At 36.2% G+C, this 11,126-nt stretch overlaps 1 protein-coding gene across 1 annotated transcript; it reads left to right on the top strand.

The window, feature by feature from the left end:
- The first annotated feature begins 1,484 nt into the window (after nucleotides 1-1,484).
- On the top strand, nucleotides 1,485-4,001 carry LOC147386522 (uncharacterized). Its single transcript, XM_086424561.1, has 4 exons — nucleotides 1,485-2,351; nucleotides 2,412-2,694; nucleotides 2,872-3,674; nucleotides 3,927-4,001. The coding sequence occupies exons 1-4, from the start codon at nucleotides 1,485-1,487 to the stop codon at nucleotides 3,999-4,001; spliced, it is 2,028 nt and encodes a 675-aa protein (XP_086280687.1).
- Nucleotides 4,002-11,126: the final 7,125 nt, after the last annotated feature.

Here is an 11,126-nt window from a genome sequence, read left to right on the forward strand (position 1 = left end):
ATTGGCTTCTAAGAAGGAAGAGAAGAACGTGTAAAAAAAGGAAAAAGAAGATCTCTCTTGCTCTCTCTCTATTAGGTTTTTTTTTTAATCTTTTCTTTAGGAAAGAAGTGGCTAAAACTTGGGGAACTAGGGGCCAACGAGTTGCTGTCAAGAAGAAGGAGAAGTTGCTGAAATTTTCAACAACATTATTGCCAAGAAGTTTACAACGTTGCTGCTTGTATTCGTTTTCAACCATCAACATCATCGCCGTGAGGAACATCACCACCAACACATCTCAAACTTCTTTGGTTGTGTTAAAAAGTGTAACCCTTATGACTTTTATTTATTTTTATTATTGCAACCCTGGTTGCTTTTGGATTAAAGAACATCTTGTTGGATTCTTAAGTTGGAAATTTTTAATTCAATGAGTTAGTGACTTTCAGATTCATTAATTGATGTTTTCGGATTGGTGATATGTAGACACATGAATCAGTGAATTTTAATTATGTATGCTGAATTTTCAGTTTGGTCATATTGAAAACTTTGATATTAACGGTCATTGAAGCCATAATTGTATCTCTAATCACCTAATTGATTTGGAATATGATTTAAAAGTGGTAAGAACTATGAACAATAGTTGTGATCTGAAAATTGCATGTTCTTTAGCCATGGACTTTTCCATAGGTTTGAAGAGTAGGTTATTGAATCATAATTCCTTTTGATCTTAATGATTTGTTTAAGAAGTTGTAAGGATACGCTAAGTATTAACTTGATTGCTTAATCAAAATAACTAGGTGATGGACTTTTCCAAAACCCTAGGGATTATCTAAGAAGGAATTTATAAGATGCATGATCTCTTTAGGTTTGCACTTTGATTCAATTCGGATATGTAATTAAGGCATAAAATTCGTTATCTATGTTGAAGCAATTTGATTAGTCATTTAATGAATTTGATTTTTTGAATTGTGAGAGAAGATGATCAATTGTAAATATTTATTTCTTTAATTTTATTTTTATTTTTATTATTTCTTTCTTTTTATTTTTATATTATTATTTTTTTAATCCGAATCGCCAAAATTGAAACCCCTACAAATTTGTGTAATATGTTTAGTTTTAATTTATTAATTAAACTAACTAAAATTTGTTATGACTCTTTAGAATAGGAGTACCCGCAATCCCCATCCAATAACGATACCCTACAAATCACTTTACTACAATCTTCTATAGGGTTTATTGATGACTAAAAATATGGTCAATCAAATGGCGCCGCTGCAGGGGATTGCAAAATCCCTATGTTTTAGTATCATTTAACTTGTTAATATTCTATTTTACTTGTTGAGCTTGGATGTAATATATCTTGTGTTACACTTTTTGAAATTTTAACATGAATCTTTCCTATCACTATGGCGATCACATTGTGATATTTTTAGGAAGGGAAGCTTATTATTATTCTTTCAACTCTAACTTGTATATTGTTGTCTTTACTTTTGGGTTCAGGTCCATGAATGTCCGCAGTTAGAAGAAAGACTCAAGAACTTGCAAAACGCTTGGCCTTGCTAAAAGAAGTTGCACATCAACCCCCATCTCACCAAGAGGAAAGGGAAGAGTCGGAAGAGCCAGATAACTCTTCCTATCCCTTGTCAGACGAGGAAGAAAACATACCTGATTTAAAAGAAGAAAGTGAAGAAGAAGAATTACCAATGGCTGAAACCATTAGACAAACGTCTTATTCAACTGATGGGGGAACCGCACCAACTTGTATTACTTATCCAGAACCAGCAATCGGCAAAGTAGCTGAGTTTGAACTGAAGAGTGGGTTTTTACACCATTTGCCCAAATTCCATGGGCTTACTAATGAAGATCCTCATAAGCATCTCAAGGAGTTTCAGTTTGTGTGTTCAAGTATGTGCCAACAGAATGCGGATCTCAACATTTTTAAGCTGAAGTCATTTCCTTTCTCACTTGAAGATAGGGCAAAGATATGGTTGTTTGATCTACCTTCAGGCTATATCAACACATGGGAGAAGTTGATGACTGAGTTTTTGACTAAGTACTTTCCCGCCTCAAGGATTACTGTCTTGAGAAAGCAAATAACTGGAATTGAGCAAAGGAAGGATGAGGCATTTTATGCCTACTATGAGAGATTCAAGAGCTTAGTTGCATCATGTCCTTCACATGGGATGAAGGAAGGAAATCTACTTACTTACTTTTATGAGGGACTCCTCCCTCTTGAACGTCAATTGTTACATGCTGCTGCTGGAGGTTCTTTTGTGGATAAGACACCTGAAGTTGCTAAGGAGTTGCTCGGCCAACGTGTTCTTAATTATCAACAATATGAAGGAGTGTTAAACTCCAGTCATGGGGTGAATGAGGTATCTTCTAACTCTACTCTTGAGGAAAAAGTTAATAAAATGTCTACTCTTCTGTCTTAGGTATTGAACGTGAATGGAGTACAAGTACAACAAGTTGCTCAAATCTGTGGTGTGTGCTGTACTCAAGGGCATCCAACTGACCAATGCCCCCAACTGATCAATAATGGAGGATGGGAATCTCTTAACGCTGTTGGGTTTCAAGGTAATCAAGGCGGACAAAGGTATAACCCTTTCTCTAACACATATAACCCTGGACTTAGAGATCACCCCAATTTACGTTGGGCCAACAATGATAATATTCAGAACCCTCAAGGACAAGGGCAAGTGTTTCCACGCCCTCCAGGTTTTCTGATGAGACCTCAGGTACCTCAAAACTTTGTCTCACCTCAGGTACCTCAAAACTTTGTATCTAATCCTCATGTGCCTACAAATTCTAATGCTCCTAATTATGATGAGATTTTAAAGTCCCTTGCTCAAGGGCAATAAAATTTAAATACTGCTACTCAAGCTCTTGTTACAGGTCAACTGGCTCACACTAAAGACATTGTAGAGTTGAAAAAGCAATTGGGACAAGTGGTAGACTTCTTGGGAAAGATAACCGAGAGCGGAAAATTGCCTAGCAACACTGTTCACAACCCAAATATCGAACAAGCTAAAGCTGTTACGACAAGGAGTGGTAAGACCCTTGTGGATGTTCCCAAAACCCTAAAGAAGGCCCAAGTGACCCACAATGAGGAAAAGGACAAAGAGAAAGATCCTGCCACATCAAAGACAGAAATGATTAGTCCTTCATCATCTGAGAAGGTTTTGAAACCTCGAGGTAATGAGCAAAACCCTAAAAATTCTTTCGATTATAGTCCTTTTGCTCGTGTGCCTTTTCCTAGTAGGTTTGCCAAAACCAAGAAAGATGAATCTGATCAAGCCATCTTGGAGATTTTTAAGAAGGTACAAGTCAACATGCCTTTGATTGAGTGTTTGAAGCAAGTGCCAAAATATGCCAAATTTCTGAAAGAGCTTTGCACTACAAGGAGGCAAACTCGTGAGAAAGAGGTGGTAAAGATGAATGAGACAGTCTCTGCTGTCATCCAAAGGAAATTACCACCAAAGCTTAAGAATCCAGGGAGTTTTTCTGTTCCTTGTGTGATTGATATGAATAAATTTGATAATGTCATGTTAGACTTAGGAGCTTCAATTAATGTGATGCCTTATAGTCTTTATGCTTCTTTAGATCTGGGTGAACTTAAAAGTGATAATGTTGTTATCCAATTGGCTGATCGATCTAACAAGTATCCTAAAGGATACATTGAGGATGTTCTTGTGCAGGTGAATCAACTCATTTTTCCCGCTGACTTCTATGTCCTTGATATGGAAGAGGCACCCCTAAATTCCACTCTATTACTTTTAGGGCGCCCATTCATGAGGACTGCAAGAACAAAGATCGATGTTTATGGAGGAACATTGACCATGGAATTTGATAATGAAATTATACGCTTCAACATCTTTGAAGCTATGAGGTATCCATTGACTGACATTAAACCCTGATTTTCTATTGATATTATTGATTCATTTGCGCAGAGGTTTATGGAAGCAATGGAAGAGGATGAGTTGAAAGTAACACTCTCTCAAGGAGTTGGTTATAATGAGAATTGAGATTCCATTTCTAAAGCTGAGTTGAAGAAGGCTGAAGAGCCCATTGTGATCAGAACCGTGGCCTCCCTTGAGTCCCTACCCATTTTACCAAGGTATATTCCTCCTTTGTCCCTTCCTATTTCTACTAACAAGATGTTACCTTCAGTGATACAGGCCCCTACACTTGAGCTTAAGGTTTTGCCAGATCACTTGAAGTATGTCTTTTTGGGGGATAAGGAGACGCTGCCTGTTATTATAACCTCGAAGTTGGAGGAGAATCAAGAGAAGAAGCTTGTGAACATTCTTAAGAAGTACGAGACCGCCATTGGTTGGACTTTGGCAGATATCAAGGGAATCAGCCCAACCATGTGTGTCCATAGAATCCTATTGGAGGATGGTGCCAAACCCACCAGAGAAGCCCAGAGAAGCCTACATCCACCCATGATGAAGGTAGTGCAAGATGAGATAATAAAATTACTTGACTGTGGCATTATTTATCCTATTTCAGATAGCAAGTCGGTCTCTCCTATTCAAGTTGTGCCAAAGAAGTCTGGAGTTACTGTAGTAAAGAATGAGGAGAATGAGCTAGTACCTCAACGAGTTGTGACTGGTTATCGAGTTTGCATAGATTATAGAAAGCTCAATGCGTCAACAAGGAAGAACCATTTCCCTCTGACCTTTATCGATCAGATGCTTGAGAGGTTAGCTGGTTACCCTTTTTATTGCTTTTTGGATGGATATAGTGGGTACAACCAGATCTATATAGCCCAAGAGGATCAAGAGAAGACCACCTTCACTTGCCCTTTTGGCACTTATGCGTACAGACGTATGCCATTTGGATTGTGCAATGCACCAGCTTTGAAGTATTTGATGACAAAGAAAGAGGCCAAACCGAGGCTGATTAGATGGGTGCTGTAACTTCAAGAATTCGATTTGGAGATCAAAGACAAAAAGGGGAGTGAAAACTTGGTAGCCGACCATTTGAGCAGACTTGTACATGAGGAGGACACCTTACCCTTGCAAGAATCATTCCCAGATGAACAGCTCTTTGGGATTGAGGTAAGTGAACCGTGGTATGCAGATATCGTGAATTATTTAGTTACTAAGCAATTCCCTGATACTTTACCTCAGTCTAATAAAGAAAAGCTTAAGAAAATGGCTAGATATTATGTATGGGATGAACCTTATTTGTGGAAGCATTGTAGTGATCAAATCATTAGGAGGTGTGTCCCTGAATCTGAGCATAAATCTATACTTGCCTTTTGTCATTCTGAGTCTTGTGGTGGACATTTTGGTGCACGTCGGACAGCCCGTAAGGTATTAGATTATGATTTCTTTTGGCCCTCTATTTTTAAGGATGCATATATGTACTGCATGACTTGTTATAGGTGCCAGAAAATAGGTAACTTAAGTTCTAAAGATCAAATGCCCATGGCCCATATCATAACTGTTGAGATTTTCGATGTCTGGGGCATTGATTTCATGGGGCCATTTCCTTCATCTAACGGTTTTCTATACATTCTTTTGGCTGTTGATTATGTGTCCAAGTGGGTAGAGGCTAAGGCCACCAGAACTAATGATTCTAAAGTTGTTGCAGATTTCTTGAGATCTAACATATTTACTATGTTTGGAGTGCCTCGTGCGATTATTAGTGATGGTGGATTACACTTCTGCAACAAAACAATTGACGCTCTGCTAAAAAAATACAAGGTGAATCACAAGGTGGCAACACCATATCATCCTCAAATGAATGGACAAGCAGAGGTCTCAAATCGTGAGATTAAGGGAATTTTGGAAAAGACTGTGGGTTCTACACGCAAGGATTGGAGTAAAAGACTTGATGATTCACTTTGGGCCTATAGGACAGCATACAAAACACCAATTGGGATGTCTCCATTTAGACTTGTCTATGGTAAGGCGTGTCATTTACCAGTTGAGCTTGAGCATAGGGCGTGGTGGGCTGTTAAGTCTTTCAACATAGACATTGATGAGGCCGGTTTACATAAAAAATTGCAACTGAATGAACTTGAGGAGATTAGAAACGAGGCATATGACAGCGCATGGATTTACAAGGAGAAAAGTAGAGCTTTTCATGATAAGATGATCCGTGGCAAGGCCTTTGTTGTAGGCCAAAAAGTTCTTCTTTTCCATTCTAGACTAACTTTTTCCTGGTAAGTTACGTTCTAGATGGGTTGGTCCTTTCGTTGTCACTAATGTTTTTCCTCATGGTGCTGTATAGATAAAAAGTGACAAAACTGGAAATGAATTCAAGGTGAATGGCCATCGCTTGAAGCCTTATTATGAGGCTTTTAAGGAGCACACTGTGGAAGAAGTACCCCTCCTAGAGGCTCCACTCACAAAGGACTAAAAACGAGGTACAAAGTTTAGAATGAAGGACTGTAAACATTCAAGCGCTACTGGGAGGCAACCCAATTCAGCCAAGGCTATTGAGGATACATCAACACAGATTTGCATTTTCTTTCTCTCCTCTATTTACTTTGGTGGATTTCATTTTTTTTTATTGTGTGATTTTCGTGAATACCTTGTTCATATTTATATTTCTACTTACAGGCTTATTCTGATCTACATTGAGGACAATGTAGGATTTAAGTGTGGGGGAGGGATTTACAACTTTAATTTAAAAAAAAATATATTTAAAAAAAAAAAAATTTGTTTTCTTTTTAGAATTCCTTCCAACTCAATGAGGAAACTGATTCTTAAGATAGATGGCTTGTAAATAGAATTGAGCATATTTTTACAGATAAAACAAGAAATGGAGTTAATTTGCTTATATTGTAGTCATATTTGAAAATTTTGATGCACATTAGCCTTGATTCGAGTAATCTGTTATCTTAAAGTGAAGCATGGTAAAATATTGAATGATACTTGCATAATTCCGCAATATTTGTGAGCTATTCGAGCCTTATAATTGATTCATTATACATATCAATTTAAACTTCTTTTCTGAGTGCATCTTGTGAATATCATGTTTTCTAGAACTTGCTTTAAACCTGCTTGAGACAATTTTACATGTTCAGATTTGGAGAAGATGGAGGTAAATTAGGATTTTACCACCATGACCAAATAGCCTTTGTCCTGATTGTGATTTGACCCTTAGATAGCCCTTTGAGCCTTCATTAGCCTAGTTTCTTCATTAACCCACATTCACTTACTCTTTTAAACTTAAACACTTTACTTACCCTTTTCCTTGGAACTAATGAGCTTGGATCTTGTTTATAAGGTGATATCAAGAAGGGTGGAAAAGCATAAGTGTGGGGGAGGATTTCATATGGTTCTAAGGTGTAAGATTTGTAAAAAATAAAAAAAAAAAAAATAAAAAGAAGATTGTGATCAAAGGAGAAGTAGGGACATGAAAAGAAGTGTTGTAATTTAAAGAATACAAGTTCTGAAGAAATGGGAGCATTACAAATCTCTAAAGCAAAGTGAAAAGAAAAAAAAAATTGATGAAATCTACCTTAGAGTGATCGAAATGTGGTACTTAATGATGAAGACCTATTTATTGACATTTCTAATTGCTTTCTAGTTCTGAGGAAATTTTGTGATATCCTTTCTTTTCCTTCTTATGAACCCTTGACCCTTTATCCCCATTACAACCTTTTCAAAGACCTCTTGATCCTTTGATGTTCTGTTTTAAATGTGGAGAGTGGGTGGACAAGCAAGCCTATGGTTTAAACTGTTTTCACAAGTGTTTGAGTAATTAGTGTAGCTAGCACCATATCAAATTGAGAGAAAACCAGAGTGATACATCATGAGAAGTAAAGTTTGATACAATTTGTGCATTAACTTGAGGATGCATATTACACTTATATTTGGCTACACACACACACTCCAAGTATGCATGCTATATAGTCTTAATAACTCTGTGGCTTATTTTTGAAGTAAACTTGTGCTCTTCCTACTTTATTATGCCATACCATCTAAAGGATCTTTGAGATGTAAGTTGGAAGGATTAGAGTCATTTAATTTGTGTTAAGTCATTGTGGTGTTTTTAGTTAGTCTTTGTCGTTTTCCTTGAGTTTCTATTAGGTTACATTTTGTTCTATTTTGCCCGAGGACGAGCAAAAGTTAAGTGTGGGGGAATTTGATAAGAATGCAAAATGTCATATTTTTCTCCTTTAATATTTAGTCCTTTATACATATTTAGTGCCTAAATGTACTCATTATTCTTTTATTTTGATTTAGGATGCAAATGGAGGTGTTAAGTGCAAAACGAAATTAATTGGGCGATTTTGGATAGTTTCGACATTGCTTCATAATCTAAGCATAACTCTCTCATCCGAACTCCAATTGAGATGATTCCAAATGCTCTAGAACGCTGAGAAAAAGATCTACAACTTTCATGTTTTTAGTGTTAAGAGATAATAAATGTATCAAGGTCAAAATTGGGTTTGAAGTTGCTGCATGTACACTGTTGACGCGAATTTGACGCAAATTTGAAAAAAATTTGACGAGGTTTATTTTCGAAAGTCTCCAAATCTAGTGCACGAAAATTCCAACTAAAACACCACTTTCCTAATTATATTAGGACTTTTTATTTTAATTAGTCAGATTTATATATTGTTATTGGAGGATAAGATTTAGAATATTTTTTTAGGAGATTTTATTGGCTTCTAAGAAGGAAGAGAAGAACGTGTAAAAAAAGGAAAAAGAAGATCTCTCTTGCTCTCTTTCTATTAGGTTTTTTTTTAATCTTTTCTTTAGGAAAGAAGTGGCTGAAACTTGGGGAACTAGGGGCCAACGAGTTGCTGTCAAGAAGAAGGAGAAATTGCTGAAATTTTTCAACAACATTATTGCCAAGAAGTTTACAACGTTGCTGCTTGTATTCGTTTTCAACCATCAACATCATCGCCGTGAGGAACATCACCACCAACACATCTCAAACTTCTTTGGTTGTGTTAAAAAGTGTAACCCTTATGACTTTTATTTATTTTTATTATTGCAACCCTGGTTGCTTTTGGATTAAAAAACATCTTGTTGGATTCTTAAGTTGAAAATTTTTAATTCAAGGAGTTAGTGACTTTCAGATTCATTAATTGATGTTTTCGGATTGGTGATATGTAGACACATGAATCAGTGAATTTTAATTATGTATGCTGAATTTTCAGTTTGGTCATATTGAAAACTTTGATATTAACGGTCATTGAAGCCATAATTGTATCTCTAATCACCTAATTGATTTGGAATATGATTTAAAAGTGGTAAGAACTATGAACAATAGTTGTGATATGAAAATTGCATGTTCTTTAGCCATGGACTTTTCCATAGTTTTGAATAGTAGGTTATTGAATCATAATTCCTTTTGATTTAATGATTTGTTTAAGAAGTTGTAAGGATACGCTAAGTATTAACTTGATTGCTTAGTCAAAATAACTAGGTGATAGACTTTTCCACCCTAGGGATTATCTAAGAAGGAATTTATAAGATGCATGATCTCTTTAGGCTTGCACTTTGATTCAATTCAGATATGTAATTAAGGCATAAAATTCGTTATCTATGTTGAAGCAATTTGATTAGTCATTTAATGAATTTGATTTTCTGAATTGTGAGAGAAGATGATCAATTGTAAATATTTATTTCTTTAATTTTTATTTTTATTTTTATTATTTCTTTCTTTTTATTATTATTATTATTTTTTTAATCCGAATCGCCAAAATTGAAACCCCTACAAATTTGTGTAATATGTTTGTTTTTAATTTGTTAATTAAACTAACTAAAATTTGTTATGACTCTTTAGAATAGGAGTACCCGCAATCCCCGGCCAACAACGATACCCTACAAATCACTTTACTACAATCTTCTATAAGGTTTATTGATGACTAAAAATATGGTCAATCAATGCTCTGGTCCATTCAACCTCTTCCAATTCTTCTTCCATAAGGACTTTGAGAGAATGAATTTCTACCCCAATGGGAAAGACTAGCTCCATTCCATAGATGAATAAGAATGGTGTTGTCCTCATAGAGGTTCGGATCATGGTTCTGTCAGCATGGAGAGCGAATGGTAATATTTCATGCCAATCTTTATAAGTTACTACCATCTTTTCAAAGATCCGCTTAATATTTTTGTTAGTTGCTTCTTGTAGACACCCCATTTTGCACGAACCCGTTAGGAAAATCCAAATTTTCTCGAATTGATTCCAACTAAAACCTCAAGCCTATCACGGACCCGCATTGCCACTTGGCATCATTTTCATGCATACATGCATACATGCATCATGTCACATAGTTTGCATGCTCAACCTTCTTCCTAATCCGAGTCCATCGCCCATTCACCGCTCCATCACCCATACAATAACCAAGCCCAATTCCTAACCCTATCTAAGTCCAAGACAAGGTCCATCTTCTAACCCAAATCCAAGTCCATTCTTTTAATCCACTTTCAAAGCCCAAAGTCCATAACCCAAGTTCATCTAAGCCCAACACCAAGCCCATTATCTCACATCCCCTCAAAATGTGACACATGTTGATCTCTGATAAGCCCTCAATACCCAATGCTTTATCTAATTGGAGGGTCAACTCTCCCTTTGTTAAAACTCAATAATGCCCTTCTCAAAAGGCGTGGTCAAACCAAAAACATACTTTGGTCTTTGGTAATAATTTATAAAGTTGAGAGAACTTCCAATCATACCCTTAAAATGTGAGAATCTTCAAGTACATACATGGAGTTCTCCCATTAGTCAATTTCAAAATTATACTTCCACCCTTGCTTTATTTGTTGTTTACAAATTAACCAAGGTCTATTTTTTACCTACCACTTCACCTTTACACATGTCATTCTCCAATTCACCCTCCCAAAAGTACTTTTGTTCCCCCATTGGTCCATTTCAAAAATATACTTCCACTCATATTTTATGTGTTATTTACAAATGAAACAAGGTCTACTTTTCACCTGCTACTTCACCTTTACACATGTCATTCTCAAATTCACCCTCCCAAAAGTACTTTTGTTCTCCCATTTGTTCATTTCAAACATATACTTCCACCCTTACTTTATATGTTATTTACAAATGAACCAAGGTCTACTTTTTACCTACCACTCCACCTTTACACATGTCACTTCCTTATTCACCCTCCCAAAAGTCCTTTTGTTCTCTCACCTCTATTTACCAAAAAAAAAAGTTCAAAT

The sequence above is a fragment of the Akebia trifoliata genome, chromosome 14 (genome assembly GCF_017979445.1).
Source record: "Akebia trifoliata isolate Shusen 1 chromosome 14, ASM1797944v1, whole genome shotgun sequence".
NCBI classification, from domain to species: domain Eukaryota; kingdom Viridiplantae; phylum Streptophyta; class Magnoliopsida; order Ranunculales; family Lardizabalaceae; genus Akebia; species Akebia trifoliata.